Source organism: Clinocottus analis, unplaced genomic scaffold (assembly GCF_023055335.1).
Source record: "Clinocottus analis isolate CAN_PGR_092001 unplaced genomic scaffold, fCliAna1.0.p SCAF_8, whole genome shotgun sequence".
Lineage (NCBI taxonomy): Eukaryota > Metazoa > Chordata > Actinopteri > Perciformes > Cottidae > Clinocottus > Clinocottus analis.
In genome coordinates this window covers 5,766,438-5,786,040 of record NW_027176240.1, presented here as the reverse complement: position 1 = coordinate 5,786,040, position 19,603 = coordinate 5,766,438, and the positions used below count along the sequence as shown (strand labels likewise).

The following is a 19,603-nucleotide window of genomic DNA, read 5'->3' as shown; positions in this document are numbered from 1 at the left end:
CCACCCCCAAAAAAAAACGTCCATCTTCATTTGCTGTTTTGCTGGTGTGGAGCTGCCCTGCTCTTCATCGCCCCCCAGTGCCTCAGAGCAGAAACTGCACGTTCACAGGAAGACGGAGGAGAGAAGCCGGTGGCATTGCCAAAACCGGACCTGAAGGACCACCACCTTCTCCAGTGTGCCATGCTGTGATAGATGTGTCTTTTGTTGTAGGCTGACACACACACACACACACACACACACTCCTCACATATATGCTGGTAGCGGACTGCGCTCGCTTCAGGATTGAGCTGCAATTCAGGGAAAACTGACGCCGCTGTAGGCAGCTGTTATCAACAATGGATGCAAACTGAAACACTTTTTTGTGCATTTAATCGTTTTGTCTTACAAGTCAGAGCTCAGTTTACTTTCTTTTCAGCCTGTTTATTAACCTACAAGCACAAGTGACCAGTCGACTAATAGTGAGGTGGTTGTCGGGTCTGTTATTTTTTGTTTTTTGTTATATCCGTATAATCAGCAAATGGATTTTGAATTCTGAATTGAAAGTAAATTGATAATCCTGTCATGGACGAGCTGGACAGGATTTTTCTAAACTGTTCTGGTAAATCGTCGTCGTCTACAAATCTGAGCTGTGTATATAACTTTTCTTCTCCAGTCTTGCTACTAGATCACCTGCCTGTCTCCATTCACTCACTCGGTTTCTCTCATTATGTTTGGACGCTGCGTTAACCAGGTAACACCATCCCACCCTGGGCTCAGGTTGCTTCTGCGTCTTCCCCTTTAATATTGTGTGATTGTGATCCTGAAGAGAACGGTAGGAAGCCTCGAGCCTCTCAGATGATTTTTGAAGTGTTTTTAACTTAGGACTAATGTTTTACCTGGCCTTCGGTGTCTCGTTAGACCCTCCGCATGGTGTTAAGAGCTACTGTGTCGTAGCATTAAACTAGACGACTGCTTTCACAGCCACGGTCTCTCGTGAGGTAGCCGGAGAGGACTGTCACTTTGAACCGGTTTATCTTCCACTGCCTTGTTTTTAAAGCTGCCGTAGCCCTGGAGGTTCCCTTTAGTTTTAAGACCTTGATTCTTGTTTTTGGGAGCCTTAATTAGTTGAAGAGCGATGACTGTTTTTAGCTCATACTCCTGTGACATCTCTGAAAGGATTAGTTAAAAATTTTGCTAAATACGCTTTTTTCTTTCTTGAGTGAGTTAAATTTATGCCGCTCATATCTGTAGGATGAATACACAGCGGGCCGAGTGAAACTTAAAAAAAAAGCAGAGATCAGCAACTTTAAAAATAAAAATAAAAAAATCTTAATTATCATGGCTTATCTTGTTTATTAAATTTGTACACAAACAAAAGTGCAAAAAAAATAAAATTATAAGAACAAACGTACTACTTAGTGAGCTTTAAAGGTAGTGTATTCTTAGGACACAGCCAGGCTGTTTGCCCTCATATTTAACGTCAGATACAGTCAGCAAGATAAATCTAATTCTTCCAATCAGTGAAAAGTCGTATCTCACAAAAATGTTCAACTATTTCACTCAAGTTTGTTCCCGGACTCCTTTTTTTTCTCACTTTGTTCAACAGCTTCTCCTCTGTTTGAGCTTTTCTCCGTTGATTCCATCCACGTTATTTCTCACCTTAAGCGCCAGTCTCAAACTGTACAGTCTCTTTCTGTGATCACGTTAAATAAAATCGGGCATGTTGTTGGATTAAATATTTAAATAAACTTTGTATACATTTTATAGTGAATCAGTTGACAATGGCGGTTTTCTTGATCAACTTAACGGTCTTGCTTGTTTAAGAATAAGTTGCTGCTGTAGATTACACTAGTTTATATCCTTTTCATGAGGATGGATGTTCATAGAAACATACGGTGTGAATATTTTGATTCTGATAGGAAAATCTTTTGAATGTGACGAGTGGGTCGGAGAGCGTCTTGTCTGCCTTTTTAAAGATATCTCCTGTAATTTATTTTTGAATAAAATGTTTACCTTAAGAATAAATTCTCAATTCAAGTCGTTTGGCTCTATTTGTCTTATTTTAGGATTATTTCTGGGGAAAAGACACATTAACAAATAGCCAAAAAAGCAATTTGAACATTTGTTTGTTTCTTTTCATGTCTAAACCAGTTCTTCACAATACTAAAATAAACTATTTCACATCTTAGTTACTTGTAACAATATTGCCCCAATAAGTAATTTGTGCTATTTTCTTGGGTAGGAGCAATGGAGAAAACTGTCGTGGGAAATCTACGTCTAATATTTAGTCTGTTTCACAAATTTTGAATTCTTGTTTTAGAACTGCATAACTGGAAAGCTGCCCTGGTGCTCTGAGCAGAGTTACTGAATCAGTGGCCTTGTTTTGTAAAAAGGTCAACGAGAAGTTGCCAAGAGAAGCTGGATTTTTCTGGGCGAACGCTGAGGCGTTTATGGACAGTTAACTTCATTATTCACTCACATGCAGAATTTGTCTAATCAGCTGTTATCAGCAGGGAAACACAGAGCGTTTATACAGCGTGCATGAATTACCAAGAGAGCCGTTTGTGTCCAGATGTTTCATAAATAATTGCATTTCTTCAGCTGCTGAGATGTCAAGCAGTTCATTTCCATTAAAGACCAACAGGAGGAGCAAGATTCTTAAAAATACAGTTTTATTTTATAATGGAAATCTTTTAAGCTGCAAAATAAAGAACATTTTAAATGGTCCGTGACTCCCAAACCGACCAAAACACAGTACGGAAGAACAGACCAACGTTGTGCTTTTAAACAAACGGGCATTTAGGATGTACACAGCTGGTATTATGACTAATAGTGTACAACTAGAGCAGACTTTACAAGAAGAGCATCAAAAAAAGGCCACAAATATAACACTGACAGGCTCCAGGGCCTTTTCTTTCCTCTGCATTTAGAACAAAAACTATCTTGGTTAGAGCCAAGTGGTAAAGTTTAAAAAAACATTACTAAAATCTACTTCTGATACAAAACTTATCTTCCATGAAAATGTGTTTCAATGAGAAATGTCCCAGGCTTGAGAAAACACAAGAATGAGACTCCTAATCATTGACAAACAACACATTTCACGTCACAGACGACAGCATATTCTTGTTTCTTGCTGCGTTCAATAAAACATCGTTTCAAAATTGATCAGGAAGACACAGTAACGGTAAAAAACTTCAACAAGTAGGCTGACAATAGAGACAAAAAATGTGACTTCAGTGTTGTTTTTTAGATAAACCAAATAGACCCACGCTGGTGCGACTTTAGTGGCGCAGATTATTCATTAAAACCTCGTCTTTAGGATTCAGTCCTTACATTCTTTGAGAATTTAGATTCATTATGAGTGAGTTTACAAGACAAAGTGGTTTACACATGGCATATAAGCAGTTTAAAGGGCTGTGACCTCCCTTCAAAGTTCATCATTTTCCCATGTTGTCTTCATGTATTTGGCTTGATCAGAGTTAAAAAGCTGCAACAGTCCAGAGCAAAGTCATTAAAAACATTTGTTTTTTTGGAGGATCAGTTTACATGATGTAGACAAGTCGAACACCGGAATCTAAGAGCCTCATTTAAAAAAGTTCACAAGAATATTTAATCAATGAGGCCCTCTGATACTACTACGCGTTCAGTCCGTCTGCGTTCACTCTGTCTGAGCTCAAGATTCGTGGCGTGTGGGTTGAATCTCTGCCGTCGTCCACCGCAACTGATGTCTCTACACATTTGGTGTTTGCTCGTCTGGTTGAGCTCTGAACTCTTCAAATCATTTTAGAGAAACAACCCCTTTTGATGGATGGCATTGCGTTTGAACACTGCTGCAGAGTTTGGAGGAGGAACTAAATATTCAGTAACACGTTTTCCGCTTATATTGTTGACGGCTGGATACGACGAGTCTCTACTGTACACTTGAGAAGACCGAGGTCCTCTAGTCTTCTGTGCCGTCTCCACTCAGCTGGAGCGCGTCGACGGGTAAAGACAGGCAGAGTGTTTGATCGTGGCGAGGTCTAATCTACATCTACTGAAAAAAGGTCTACTGGAGGTTTTAGATCATGGCCCGGAAAGCAAAGGAGACCGCTGCGCCCAGCGCCAAGCCCAGGGACAAGAAGAAGGCCATAATGGCCCCCGCCGTCTCCGCCTCATGCGGTGGGACCTTCCTGTACGGAGACAACAGAGGGACAAAACTCATTAGTGGGTCACCATTAAACACAATGGGGTTCTTGGGGATTTAGAACTTGGTCAGTATGCACACAAAGTGGTTAGCTTAGCCTAGCATGCCTAATTCTTTACGAACATACAAAGAACATAGACAAGCTCTTACGCTTATCTTTACATATATGCCTTATAACTCACTCTGTACAAGAGAGCGATCTCAATCTTTTCAACCAATACTCAGACTGACTGGAGGTGGTGTTGCATGTGCACATGTGCCTGGATGTTTGTATTTCTTACTTGGGTCCGAAGCACATGCAGAGACTGGCCAGGTATCCGTTGGACAAGGCGAAGAGGATCATGAAGACGATGTACAAGGCGTCGTGGCCAAACAGCACGGGGAGGTAGTGACGAGGCTGGACGTTACACAGCATGAAGAGGGGGATGAAGATCACCCGCAGGCCCACCATGACCGGAAGCCACATGCTGTCTTTACCCGGCTGAAGAGAGAGAGAAACACGGCAACATCAACCACAGGGACAGCAACACTTTTCCCCATAATTTACATACATATGTTCAGATTGCTATGGGTGCTAAAGGTGGAGAAACGTGGGAAAAAGTAGTATAAAGACACAAGCGAGCAAAAGACTGAGTCACACGGCATCTCAGAGGAAACGGTCAGGCTTCTGATCAGCGTTAAATAAACACACATCGTCCACGGGCAGCTGACTGCTGTTGTCGTCCCTCATGAGCTGCACTCCAGTGCCGGTCAGACTGAGTTAACTAACCAACCGTACTCAACAGAATTAACAGATTCAATTGGATCACTACCTCTGGATCGCAGGAAATGAAACTCGTTTGCAAGTGTGACATTTCCTGGACAAAGTTTTAAGAGATCTGTGCTGGAAAAGGAAGCTCCCTCTCCTCCCCGGAACAAAACTCCTTTATTTTCATCCCAAAACCCTGAGTGCCTGATGTTTTTCTTCTCATGGCTCGGTGATTTATTCATGTGTAAATACTTCATGCAGCGAAAAGCTCCCAATAAAGTATCAACAAGTGCGTCTGTTGTCCGTAGCGCCATTCAACCCAACAGCAAACAGCAGATCACACTAAATATTTTGATGTGGTCATCGTGAACGGCAAAACCTGTTTATAAACTGGAGCGCTATTTCCCAATTCATTTGTTGATGGGGCTGCGTGAGGTCATAAAGTTGATGTATTAGTCGCTGGCATCACTACAAATTGGTGCAATTGTACATATGCTTCAGCAGTATTTCAAAGTCGTCGTAGTTTTTAGCTGTCGGTCCACATGACACCAACAAGGCTTGGAACTAGTTGAGCTCTGAACTCAAAGAGGAAGCCCGAACCTCCAGAGAAGATGAGAAAAGACGGTGAACCGCGCTACTTGTGATTGAGTGTCGTTACTGACCCACATGCAGACGGCCGTCAGACTCCTGCCAGCCCAGTCCATCAAGTTGAAGAGGAGGAAACAAGACACGGGGATGAAGTACGTTTCTGAGAAAAGGGAGAAAGACAAACAAAACGGTTATAAACAACAAAGATGCTGCAGACAGACGTCTTTGCTTGAAGGAAAACCTCAACTTCTGTGGAGACGATAAGCTTGAAATCGCAGAGCCCAGAAAGTATCAAATCACTTAGAAACGCCTCAAACTACTTTGGTGGTTCCTTTTTTTTTCCCCACTGTGACTCCGGGTCGTGTGAATCCAGCTTTCTGTGGACAATTTAGTATTTTCACAGGCTCTTGTAAATAAAGGCTGTATTTACAACATAAACTACACATATCTGCATAGGCAGCAACGGTTGAGTGTAATGCAGTGCATGTACGCGGTAAGAAGGTATTTCATTCCCGTACCATGAGTACCATACTTGATCTTATTGTAGCAAAGCATAGTGCACTTTACACACTCAGTGAAACCAATTGTGCAATACTGTTGTCATTTTTTGTGCATTATTTTATACATGTTCTTATACTGTTAGCATGTATAGCAATGTTATTTAGTATTCTTAATTAAAAAAAAAATGTTTTACCTCAAGTTTATTGTAATTTTGTGTTAGGAGGACCTAGCAGAATAAGCTTTTCCCTGTACTTATTATGCATATATCAATGAAAATATCTTGAATGTAATATTAAAGACATGCCAGTCTCATAGGTTGCATCGTGCCGCACTAAACACCCGCACTGTCTGAGGTCTCCCCAGCTTCTTGGATGGAAACATTAAAGGTTTAGTCCTCCCTCTCAAATGTCAGATGGTGCAGACGACATGCTCTCTGGCTGCTGCAGCAGTGTCGCTCTGTGTGGATCGCTCCAAACCGAGAGACTCACCCCAGCTGCCCCCGTTCGCTACTGTCGACTGGACCTCCACCGTGATGGCCGGGAATGTTCCGATGGTGACGGTGAAGATGAAGCACACGGACAGAGCCATCACCCAGATCTGAAGAGCACAAGACGAACAGAATCAGGATCAAGTAACTCCGTCGTACGGGAGGAGGTCATCAGATTGAAGCTGGTTCTATCCAACTGGTGACGCCAAGTGACAGCCGCACTTGTTACTGTCCAGTCAAAGAGCCAGAGGGGATAATAACGTGTCACAGCAGACAAACAGTATCTATGATGCTTTTTGGCATTTATTAAATCTGCTTTGTTAAAAGGTCCTTTCACCTGTTTGAAGATGTTTAACACGGACACGGTGGGTTTGGCCTCGTCCTCCACCAGACTCACCACGGGTCGCTTCTCTGCTGGGCTTTCTGAGACACAAACAAACCCGTCTCCATCACTGCACTGGTCAAGTGACACATTTAAATGGTTGTACACAAAATACGTCTATTGTTTTGCAGCGTAGGGTTCCCATTACATTCTCTCACACACACACACTTGTGATTAACAGCAGACTCACGCTGGTCGAGTTGCCGTCAAAACACAAACTGAAACAAACACTTTCAGTGGGTTTTGGCTTCCTTTTTCAGTGTGTGGTAAAGAGAGCAAACCTTTGGGTGTAAAGGAGACACTAAGGCTACAAATCGATCAAAAAAGATTCAAATAGTACGTCTGGAACAAAGTGACTTGTTATATTAGGATTTATTTTTCACCCCCGTGAATAAAACTCCTGCTTATTTTCTGCAGAGACATTGTAATCTGACTCTGTTGGAGCTTCCTATGGATATCAAACTCTCCAGCTAAAGATAACTATCGATCGAAAACCTGATAACATTCAGTAGATTATAATCTTATCGGCTGAGAGAAAAAACTATATTTGTTCAGAAATGGCCATAACATAAACATGGCGTTATTAAATTAACCTGCGTTTCATAATATAATGTATTCCTGGACATACTATGCACCTTTTTTGAGTAAATCCATATTGTTCTCCTCGTCAGCAGAGGGGCTGGCTCCATTACTTTCCATGTAGTACTGGAAAAACTCCTGTTAGGAAAAATCAACAACCACAGTGAGGCGGTTCCACTGAACCAATAGAGCAAAGATAAAAGGGCGCAAGCGAGCTCATTGTGGTCAAATCCTCACAGACAGATGTTAGCCATCACCTCCACACGGATTGGAGTTTCGACATTTAGTGTTTTTAAAGATGCAATTTAATGCATCTTTAATCTAAACAGATGCCAAGTAGTTACTTTCCAAAACGGTACAAGGTCAATCAGAGCAAAATGGGCACAACAACTTAATTAAAGCGGTTTAAAACAAAAACCTCATGATAAGAAAAAGAACTAGAAAGAATTTAACACTGTAAATGAAACCCGGTTTCACAGAGGAGGAGGTCTTACCATCCGGGGCAGCACGATGTAGGCCATTATGGCCAGCAGAATGACAACACAGGCGGTGATGAAGTAACCAAAAGCGCTGTCCTGCAGGGCCGATCCAGCTGCAGACAAACACAACAATCATTCGTGCTTTTCTTCATGCCAGTACTGATTTAGCGCAAATATTTTCCGTAGTCGACGTATTCCTCTTTTCATATTCCATCTATTGGATTATACAACGGCTGAAACTAATTATTGTCATTAAACGCAACAATGAAGAAAAAACACCCAGTGACGTCATTAAAATGCTTGTTTTACCCCAAATATTTTAAAACCCAACTGTACTTTGTGTGTGGTTGAAAAAAAGACAAATCCACAAAAATGAGGAGCTGAGAATTTGTTTTTATTAATTCTGTCAAGGAGTGTGATAATCACTTAACATTTTGCATGTGCACCAAAGCAAAATGTATCTGTTAACACAATATTTGGGTGTGGATGCGTCTCAAACTTTCACTTAAAAAGCAGAGAAAAACTTGGCAAGACGTGCGAGTCGTGCAAGATGTGGAAAGTCATATTTGTATTGACGGCGTCTCGGTGTGAGAGACATACTGGTCAGGGCGCAGATCATGGAGAAAGCGGCGAAGGTGCCGGCCAGCCCCTGTCCGCTCATGATGGGAGTGGTGTAGGAGGCCGGCAGTATTCCCGCCAGGCCGAAGAGGCTGCCCTGAAGAATCGCCCCGAACGCTGAGAACAAGACAAACGTCACTGTAACATTGAAGATTTACAGCGACAAACACAACAAACACATTGACCCACAGCGACAGACAAGAGGCCCATACATTTATTTATTTTACTGCTGTCACAAACAGGAAGACGACATCCTTTCTGAAATATTTGTTTTACGTCACTGTTATACAACCGTTTTCGTTCCCTCCTCTTTCGTAGGCTTCTGCCAACATCACACCGATTGATCCCAACTAATTAGTTGCAGAGATCTTGTAACGTGTTTCCACCAAGAAGAATGTGCCCACGTTGATATCAAAGCTTGAAAAAAGGCAACAACTTCTTCCCCTCCAACTCAAACAAGATGGGCTGTTCCTCATGAAGACCTCGGGGTCAGGACTGGCCCAACGGGGATAAACAGGGGGGTGAGCTTATCCCCGCTGCTCAGCGACTCATTTTAAATAAACAAATGTCGTGAGATCACAGACTCTGTCCTGAAGCTCAGTGTGGTATGAGATAATATGTGTATATGTGTGTGTGGGAACCGATATGAAAGGGATTTTCCCAACATGAATGCAGATGACGTTGATCAAAGACACGACACATGGAAATAATCATGTGCACGAGTTCGACGTGGAAATGAGATTAAGATTATTAACAGTCCTGCAACAAACGCTTCCTTTGTGACGGTTATGATGTCCAGTTCACTGCATTCCTTTTATTTTGTTGTGCTGATTACTTTGATAAAAGGTTTGAATGATGATGGTTTGTGCGTTGAGGAAAACTCACAATTGATGCAGATAATTTTGATCATGGTGATGGTGAAAAAGGGCAGTGGAGCCACGTCCACCTTGACGAACACCGCCGTCAACAGGAAAACCACCAGGATGACCGCCAGGCTGCCGATGATCCGAATCTTCTGGGGAATCCTGAGGGTGAAAGCAACGTAGAGAGGAATACTTTTAAACTACATATCACGTCTGTTTGAACACTACTACCAACCAAGGACATTAGCCATGTCCATTTTGGCAGTTTAAAAATAAATAAGGTAAATTAAAAAAAAAGTTGGATGAATCCCATTTATTAATGGAAAAGTGTAAAAGAAAAAAAGAAAAGAGGCAGCGTGAGAATATAAAATGGACGAGTTGTTTATAATTCATTGTTGACCATTCGTAGAAACTAACATTTTCCGATAACATTGGAAAGGAGGGTCATTGCTCTTCTGAGGAAGCGGAGGTCCTTTCTGAGAGTTTAGGAACGTTAAAAGTGGGGTTGTAATTTTAGAATAAGCAGCTCTTTGTTCATGAGGGGAAAAAAAAAACATTTTAAAAAGGAGGGCGAAAAAAAAGGGACAGCAGAAGAAAAAGAGAAAGGAGGCGTGAAGAAGATGAAGATGAGGGGGAAGTAGAGAACATAAATAGCATTCCTGGGTGTGTTTGTGTTGGGGCATGGTCAGCCGTGGTCAGCGTCCTCCTAAGATCTCGCTCAATCTCACTTTATTAAAGAAAACATGCAGCGCAGGCATCCAGACATGCATTCTCAGAACAGCGTCATGTTACATACATGTATGGTGGCATGTGGTGACCAAGGGTCTACCGATAAGCAGGAGGAGTCACAAAGAGCGGGAAAAGTTAAAAAAAGGTAAAGAATTTGCATGAATCTTTTCTGTTCCCAAATTGTACATGTCGTCCTCAAGGGTTCACCTCGAGGAAGTGTACGTCGATACGGGACTGTGAGTTACAGAAGTCTACGTGGAGCAGGGTGGATACCTCTGGTGAATGAAGGAGTTGAGGCAGGTGAAGATGAGCAGCGGCACCATGGCGCACAGCGTCATCACGTTGTTAAACTTTGACTCCAGCACGGTGCGAGTGTCTCCGCCGTCCGAGGTCTCGTTGGCCGGCAGAGGGGAGGACTGGTCGGTGGATGAGTCCTTCAGCCTACTTGTGAAGTACTACGGAAAAAGGATGGAGGAATGTGCGGTTATCACGATGGTTGTCAGCTCGTGCAACTCAACAGCAGGGAATAATAACGAATTATGTATGGAGTCACAAGTTTCTTACGTCTCTGCACACCAGTCATATGACGGTCGCGTCACAACAGAGAACTTTATGTTCTCAAAAGTGCAGGAAACTAAAGCAATCTCCCAATTACAGTTCCACAAAATGTCATTACTGAGAGAAACACTAAGAAAACGTCAGACAATTCAGTCTTTGAATCAACGCCTCTCCAAAACAACTAAAAGTTCTAACCTTCAGGAGTGTAATGTATTAACTGTCAACTTAGATGAATGTTTTCTTTAAAGAAGAAGAATAAATTCATTAATGAACTAAATAACTAAATCAATTAAACACACACTCAAGTTGCAGAACCCAATATTGGCTGAATTGACTGAATAATGTCTCCAAATGCAAATGTGATGCATTTCAAGCAAACCTGAAAAGCTTTTGCATTTAACGATTGTTGCAGTATACTCATAGTGTGTATACTATGTAGTATGATGTATTATCAAAGTGCTATTCCAACTTTCCTTCAACAAAACAAACAAGTAGTACTAGTAGTAAGCTTTTTGAGCACCCTGAGGGTGGATCCCAATTACCTCCTCCAGGACAAGGACCTAACATTCCACATTTTAAGAAGTTAAGCTCAAAAACAATAGCCGGGGGTTAGAGAGGCCGTGCTCCTGCCATGTAAATCCACCTGGCTGCAGTCAGCGCAGCCATCCTGAGTGAAACCAGGTGTTTTGAGAAGGAAAAGTAAACAAGAAATGTTTGTTTCCTTAAAGTTAGGAGACCTTCTTCTAAGTGGAGCCCAACCTTTAAACTGACTAATGACCAGCCACACGGCCACCAACCGGGCTCTTCCTTTCACACCCATCCGTCTGTTTGGATGCAAACATGAAGAACAAAAATGCCCCAAAATGTTTCTTTACCATTGTCGCCGTCATGAAGAAATTCCAAGGTAAGAGGGTTCCCAAGCCCAGGATGAAGAAAATGATCCACACCGCATTGTATCTGAGAGAGTGAAGAAAAGGAAGTACACAATGAAAGTAAGTATCAGTGAAGCAATGCAACTGCCCATCAACAAAATAGATATTAACTGAGTCTCATCCAAATGTTTTGTTCCACATACTGCGACCAACACAGAAAGTGAAGGCAGCAGACTGACATTGATGAGTCCCTGATGGACGTGAACAGAGACAGAGTTTCCCTTCAAAGAGTTTCTCTTACTTGTCCCGTGGTGAGTTGACGGCCGTCATGTTTCTTGTTAAGCAGTGAGAGGCTGGTGCTCAGTCAGGGTCTGATCAGGGTGGCTCCGGGTCTGAAATACATAGATAACAAAGTCATGCTTTCAACGCGGTCAACATGTCGAGCTTGGCGTCATCTAGGTTTTTTGTTTTTGTTAAAATCGGCAGCAACCACAGGTCTCTCCTTTCCGGATTCAGCTTTTTAACGAGCCAGACAACATGTGGCCAACACAGCAATGAAATAATTGGGTTGCAAAATTGTACTTGAAGCAGTAAAAAAAAAAAAAAATACAATTAACCAATTCAAGTGGTAGAAAAACCTCTTCCTACTTTTTGTGTCGACGTCTGAGACAAAACAGCCGCAAGAGCGACGCGTGGTTAAACGCTCAGGCAAACAAAATACAAAACGGATCTTGCCACTTCGTGGTAAAGTTGCATAACAGTCGTGAAACTCACGAGACACATAGTGCAGAAACACTTCACCTCACATAGCATTCCTCATATAAGTGCGACAACGCACAAAATAAATGCAGACGCCAAGATGACCAACGTCTGCCCACATTCACTTTTCAAGAAAACCACCTTTTATAAATGTACTTACAGCAGTTAAATCAGCAACAACAGACTCCTCTTCTCTGGCCAGATGCACCACTAAAGCAAGGGCCGAACAAGCTCTGCATGCTTCATTTATACCATGCAGAGGTTTAGTAGGTTGACACCCTGCCATCGGCCGTCCAATGGACCTACCCCTCTTTGCAGCATCCCTCCCTCTTCACCTCAAAGTCCTCTTCTCCTAAACTCTTCCAACATTTATTGTACTCTGTCTCTAATGTGCATTTCGCCTCTTTTGCTGCCGCAATCCTGTACATTTCCCCACTGTGTGATTAATAAAAGCATTATCTCATTTCATATTATCTCCAACATACTTTTACATTCCAAGTGTCAGGCTCTTTGGCAAATAGACGCCAACTTCTAGATTTAGAGCCCTCAAGAAAATAGTGCAAGATTCCTGAAATCATGCCAGTTTCAAGGGATTGGGGAGGAAAGCACATGTAACAGTTGAAAAATTTAGATTTGTTTTACTATGGCGTTGCGCAATGTTCTCCAGTGTCTTGTCTTTTACAATCCAATCTGTCCTGCTGCCTATTTTTTTAATCTAAAACACCCAACTGTTCTCAATTTCACTCTACATTTCTTGACTGCAAATTCATTTATCCGCTGTTCCTCTTCTGCACTTCTATCGTTATTTTCACATCTGTTGCTCCCCTGGCTTTTTACCTCCCATCATTCCTCTTTTCTTTTGTTCTGCTTTTATCTCCACCTTTAACTCATCAGACACCATCGCTGCCCCTTTGTCCTAGCACCTTCTCCCCTGGACATGATGGAAGACATGTGCTCGGATAGCTGCGTGACACCTTCTCCAAACAGAACCACTTTTCTTCAAGACACTTCCTCCTCAACAAAAAAAAACACAGCAATTTGGCATCGAATCAAGCTAAACAACACAAGGCAAAGTTATGTTGTTTTTTTGTATGCATTAATCATGAGCACTTTAAAAACTTAAGAGCGCTCGATGAAATGCACCAATTGATCGCCCCAGGGTGTCTGCACTTTTTTAAATGCAAATGTAATGACTTTAAAGACCTTTTTAAGACCACTTTTTGCAGGGCATCGGTTGAGAGCACTTAATACATTACAAACAATTGCATCAATCACTGTTAAGTGATGGATGGCAACAGAAAACTAACTAACTAACTAACATACAGACAGACAGATATACAGTTCAACACACTGTTGTTGGCCGCATTCCCAAAGAGCACTGACCAGCTTTGTGTTGCTGACAGACGTCACATGATGAGTCCCATGTTTGATCTGGCTGGTCATGAGTTAGGACAGAGTGCTCTCCTGTGTGTGATGGGAGCCACACACACACACACACACACACACACACACACACACACACACACAGTGTAGCCCAGTATCATGCATTTAACTGATACTGATTGTATCAGTATCAGTTACTAGTTGTAAGTCTGTTGAAAGTCTGTAATGGTCAGTTAGAGATGGGACTAACGTACAACAGATGGACTGGATTTGTTAAACGTGAAAGGAAATGTATCACAAGCTCAGGCATTCACTGTGCAAGGTTAACCTGACCTTGGTTCAGGGCCTCGGCGAGGTTAACTCTTGGTGATAGAATATGATAGATACAACTATAGTATTTTATCATACTATGGTTGGGTTTACACATTTTTGCCAAACGGCAACAAGACATTCCAACACAAAAATAATAAATATATGTTTAAAGTAATTTATAGACAGCGTCCTGTACTTTAAAAAAAATAGTGGTCAAGATCATATACAATTTTTTTAATTTAAATGTCAAAAAGTCAATATCGATGTTAAAAACCAAGTATCAGGGATTCATTTGGTGGTTTTATCACCAGAAAGAAAAACTTAACTTGACTCTAAGCCAAAGAAACGGTCAGTATATATTTAAGCCTCAACAATGCCTTAGTGAGTTTTAAAAAAGCCTTTTTGGAAACAAATAGCCAAATTGCAGATGTAGACTTCTTCGTCTCTTTTTCCTCTCCCTCTGGTTCCAACAGCATCGTCCTAACTTCATCACAGCCAGTTGTATTACAAACACCACTACGAGTCACAGTTTTAAACACACTGGCTCCGCCATGGCCCAGATTTCTGTAAAGTATGCATCGGTCAACCTGACATGTCATCAAAACGAGCCAGCTGGCAGGAGTTTCCTGGTGTTGAAAGGTTGCCCACCACACACACACACACACACACACACACACACACACTTTGCATTCTGCAGAGTGGTACAACACTCCAGTTTGGCATCAGCCTGACACTTTACCGAGCTGGCCTCTTAACGACGTCCAACTTCAACAATCAGCTCTCCAGTGGAGAAAGATTTACCAGGCAGACATTTATTGTTTCCTCCTATAATGTCAAGGGAAAACATATGGTTCAAAACCATGCCAAAGAGGGCCAGTTCAGACTAGTCCCGATTGCCATGGTCACTCAATTGTGTGCAAAATATTAATGACGCGAACTTAAAAACCTAATCACTTATATACATTTGCTAAATGTACATTTCCGGGATCAGTCTTCTTTACGAGACAGCAAGATTTCCACAAGCATCTGCTGATGGTCCACCCATTGCATGCGTTACCTGAAGCCATGACACAATACTCTAAGTATTACAATTCAAAAGGAGTTGGCATGTTTTATCGTTATCAGGTTTACGTTTCATTCTATGTTAATAAAAAAAAAAAAATTGGACACCAAAGATCTGCTCGGGCACAACCTGGGTTTACCATTTTTAGTACAGAGTCGGCATCGATGTTGCCAACCCACCTGACCCGTCTAAAAACACAGACCCATGTCTATATTGACAAATGAAATTATGAAAAATATCTGCCATTTTTACCAGGCCAACAGTAACAAAATGTGAGTGTGACCTACAGTATACATTAAACGAAAAGGACAAGAGGGCGTTTTTCTTGCCTTACCAGCGTACCTCTCTAACTAGCCTTCATTCCCAGGCTGACACACAGAATAGTTTGATGATGGTCGTATGATGAGCCGATGGAAGAATTACCCCTTTCCCAGAGCGCATAGATGGGGAACACTCTTATCAAAGTCATAATGTTCCTGCCCAGTATTAGACTGGAATGTCATTGTGGGATTCAACCAGGGTAAATGGATAAACGGGGGAATGCATTTATTTGCACATGAATGGTGAAAATTAGCAAAAGGCATGACAGCCTCATGCCAATGGATGCCATTGTTGGTGTCAGAGAAATTCCCTAAATCCAAATTATAAAAGATGTAATTTCACGAAATAGAATGCAGCATAGCTTAAATACCACCAATGCCAGAGTTACTCGGGATGTAAAGATCTGCTGGTTTCCATTCTAGCAATCGAATTAGAGATTATGGCACAAATGGGATACAACCTGAACGCGATTAGTTGCTGAAAAAAAAAGAAGAGAAAACTGAGGACAAGAAACCCCAAATTAAATTTCAGTAGCTGCTAAGTATTAAGTCTTTACATTTTCTTGAACATCTCTTCAACATATTCGTTGTATATTCACAGTCGGTCGCTTAACACCAAAACTTAAAGATTCTGTACCGTGTCCTCTTCACTTCAGGTCTTGGATCAGAATTAGCCAGACTTAACTCTCGCTTGCTTTGCACAACTTACTCGTAAAACCGTTCACAGATGTTTCCTATATCAACATTAGTACCAGACTGTTGTGGTAAAGCATCAGCAGGTTCTTTTACATGCAACTTGTATCACCTGACTAATATTGTGTGCATGCAGACGTCACCAAAGCGGTACTCGACTCCAAACAAATGTACCCTCTGTCTGACTCGCTGTTATCTCATCCTACACCTTTCTCCCTCAAGCAGTAGGGGCCTTTAGTGTCACATGGTAGCGCTACAAACAACTGATCTTGGCTCACAACAGTCACCACATGCATACATACGGTCACATGCAGGCTGATTCACTACACTGCATACTGACCTCACAGACCCCGACAGACGCCGATTTAGAACCGCTTGTGGACGGCCGTCAACCCTGCTCGCCGGACACGACGGTGAAGTTGCGTCACACTTCTCTGTTCAAGCTGCAGAATTTTATTTGTGGCTTTTACGGAAGCTTGTAATTCAATTCAGTTTATTTTCAGTTTATTTATTTTAACACCTACAAAGTCGTTGGCACCCTTTCTGACAACTTCCTGCAAGCCCGCTTCTCACCCCGTCTTCTGATTCCATATTAACAGGGAATAAAGCAAGCGGCTTTTTCAGGTTTCTATTTTCAGCTCACAACACTTGTGCTGGGTGTGCCTCAAGAAATATCTCTCACATATGATTTTAAAGTATTGCAGACGTTGCCAACCCCTGCAGAGCACAAGTGTTGGGACTCACGCTTGATGCAGTTCACAAAACAGATACATGGATGGGCACAGATAATAGGCCATGCGCTCTCTTCCACTGTTAGGCTAAATTAGCTCACGGTCGACATCACGTAGTCAAAGAGGGACAATGCAATTGTATTTATTCAGCATAATGCACAAGAGGGTTCAAGGTTTTTGCCCAAGAATGTTGTAGAAAATGTATCATTAGTGGCAGAAAAACGCCGTTTGGAGCACAAGATCGGGTGAGAGCGCCGTCCACATCCACCCGAGTAGCGGGCCAAGCAACCAATGAGCACAGCTACGTACCCAATTACCTCACTCATTTGGTGTGGCCGGGGAGAGAGAGAATGATGTCTCATGATGATGGCTATCATACAGAACTGTGGCAGGAGGAATAATCAGGTAAATTCAGATGTGCAAAGATGACGCCACATCAGTAACAGCGTAGGAACACAGATCTCCACCATGGCACTCATTCCACCTCGTCAATTGATGATGTGCATGTGTAAAGCATTTTGGGTAGTATGTGTTAATGTTTCGATAAATTAACTCTGGAACATTGTGTGCATGCCAACGTTGCAAAAGCGGAACTCGACACCAAGCAAAGGTAGCGTCTGTCCGACGAGCTTCGTTATCTCGGCCGACGCCTTTTCTCCCTGAAGCATAAACAAACAGACATCAACAATCAGCCTCGACACCTTAGCACCATCCGAAAAGGGACGCCTGAGAGGGACGAGATAATGTGCGGCTACAAGAAGCAGTTCTGTTTGTGAGAAGCACATTGAACGAAATATATTGCTATAATAATATATTGCTCCAATATATTGAAATATATTGGAGCTCTGACCGCTCCACTGAATTATTGTAAGTGTTTAATAGAAGACTCTCTATTTCCACCACACCGACCGAGCTTCCAAATTCAAACCGTTGCTAGAATGAACACACACACACTCACACTCGAACATAAAACGCAGCTTGCTCAACAGCCTGCGAACATCCAAGAATACCTTACAGTTGCGTTGCAGCACATTGCCTTTTACAGCCTCGATTCTCATTTCACACTGCGTTTCCTCCTGCTCCTCTTTCAAGGACAGTACTGCTGACTGCCTGTCTGGCTTGGACACAATGTTAACTTGAAGCTTCTCAAATATTTGACCGTTCAAAAAAGCTTGAAAAACTACTTTGATGTCTGTTTTGGATCAAGAGTGAAAGATAAGCGACAGGAATATATCCAGCTTTATGTATGTCTCCATGTTGAGGTTATTTCACGGTAGAAGACTCTGGTGAAGTAATCAATTCATAGCTCAGCATAGGATTTAACCATTTACTGTCCCAGCACAACTTGAAACAGAGTCCACCTGTCGTTCGCTGTGTAAATTAATGTATTTAATAAATAGCAGAAATCATGCATCTACACCTACAAACGCAGGTTATCGATAACTGATATATTGTCTTTTAAATACATGTAGGCCATCTATCGTCACTCTGACTGTGATGCAATATTTGCAGCCAGTCACCCGCTGGCAGAAAATGCAACGCGGTCTAAAACACTTAACAACTTCCCATCGCAGGCACGCATCATGGTTTGGTGGGAAGCCGATCTCGCAGTCGGTGGCTTGACCTTCAAACAGATTGTCTACAGAGTCCTTTCAAGACAAAAAAAAAAATACAAGTGACAACTTCTCAATCTGAACCACGGGTCACTTCAGGAACAATCATCACATAATATTCAGCTTGGCACATATGGCGGTTCTCGATCAAGCCTCTGCCACATTATGACGACGGTTTTGCTCTTTAACCTGCGTCAACGTGCTTGTGTTCTGGCTTTGCCTTTTTTTCCCCTTGGTGGAAAAGGTGAAACCCCGCCCACATCAAGATGGCCAGCTGGAGTAGTTTTAACCATTACATCCAATTAAAGAATGGGAAAAAAATAATGATTTTCTTCTTTAAAATGTCCATTTTGAACAGATTGTGGCGCTTACTCACCCCTCTAAATATCTATATTCAAACAATACCATTTTCTACTCTTTATTTCCTGGTATGAATGAACTGTATCGGTCCGCTGCTCAGATGTATGATTTACACCTCAAACCAAAAGGCAGGTCGGCTCAGCGGAGGGAACCGAAGTTATTGTCATGCTTTGTGTGACTGGGATGTGAACGAGGAAATGCAGATAAAAAGACAGAGACAGGAAAAGAGACTTTCCTGAGACACTGATGACGGCTGCAAAATTACCCTGTGGGGAAACCTCTGCAAAGGAAAACAAATCTCACCCACGGCAAACAAGAGCGGGATCATAAAAAGTTCTCTAAAACCATTGTATTCACACAGACCCGCCCCTTCACGCCCCAAATAATTTCCCGCCACAGAGCGGGAACAAAGCACATCTCCAGCTGCCTGTCTGTTCAGTGGATTCAAGCGGTCAGGATGAATAGCTGACTGATGAACTGGCAACAGTAACTCCACTTATCACCTCAGAGGGAGCACTGCTGCATTTAGATGAGGAAGACAAGACGATGTGTCATTTCCTTTGATGAGTCAGTTCAGCCGAATCTCGTCTTCACATAAGAAGTTGCCACAAGCCAAAAGGGAATGACCTGTTAAACTGCCAGCACGGTGCGATTATGAATGATATTTGTTTCATGGTTTGTTGGTCGCGTCAGAGAACAGATGGGAGAACTTAACTCCCACTTCCATTAAACAGATGCAGCACCCAGCAGTGGGTCATTGCTGCTGTCCCATCAGCTGTTCTGCGTAAAACAAAGCTGCCATT

At 42.2% G+C, this 19,603-nt stretch overlaps 1 protein-coding gene across 3 annotated transcripts in view; it reads right to left on the bottom strand.

The window, feature by feature from the left end:
* Positions 1-2,634: 2,634 nt before the first annotated feature.
* Positions 2,635-19,603, bottom strand: part of LOC137780130 (equilibrative nucleoside transporter 1-like) — a 30,088-nt gene continuing 13,119 nt past the window's right edge. For 2 of the 3 annotated variants that reach the window (XM_068568488.1, XM_068568489.1), the window contains exons 2-13: positions 11,868-11,958; positions 11,570-11,651; positions 10,410-10,591; positions 9,430-9,569; positions 8,527-8,661; positions 7,942-8,039; positions 7,504-7,585; positions 6,824-6,909; positions 6,488-6,596; positions 5,573-5,658; positions 4,444-4,643; positions 2,635-4,148 (exon numbers count right to left, since the gene is read on the bottom strand). In XM_068568488.1, the coding sequence (XP_068424589.1) occupies positions 4,037-4,148; positions 4,444-4,643; positions 5,573-5,658; positions 6,488-6,596; positions 6,824-6,909; positions 7,504-7,585; positions 7,942-8,039; positions 8,527-8,661; positions 9,430-9,569; positions 10,410-10,591; positions 11,570-11,651; positions 11,868-11,896 (1,341 nt within the window). In that variant the 5' untranslated portion in view covers positions 11,897-11,958 and the 3' untranslated portion in view covers positions 2,635-4,036. Of the gene's footprint in view, positions 4,149-4,443; positions 4,644-5,572; positions 5,659-6,487; positions 6,597-6,823; positions 6,910-7,503; positions 7,586-7,941; positions 8,040-8,526; positions 8,662-9,429; positions 9,570-10,409; positions 10,592-11,569; positions 11,652-11,867; positions 11,959-12,485; positions 12,577-19,603 lie in introns of those variants that run through there. The other variant, XM_068568487.1, reaches the window with a different exon arrangement.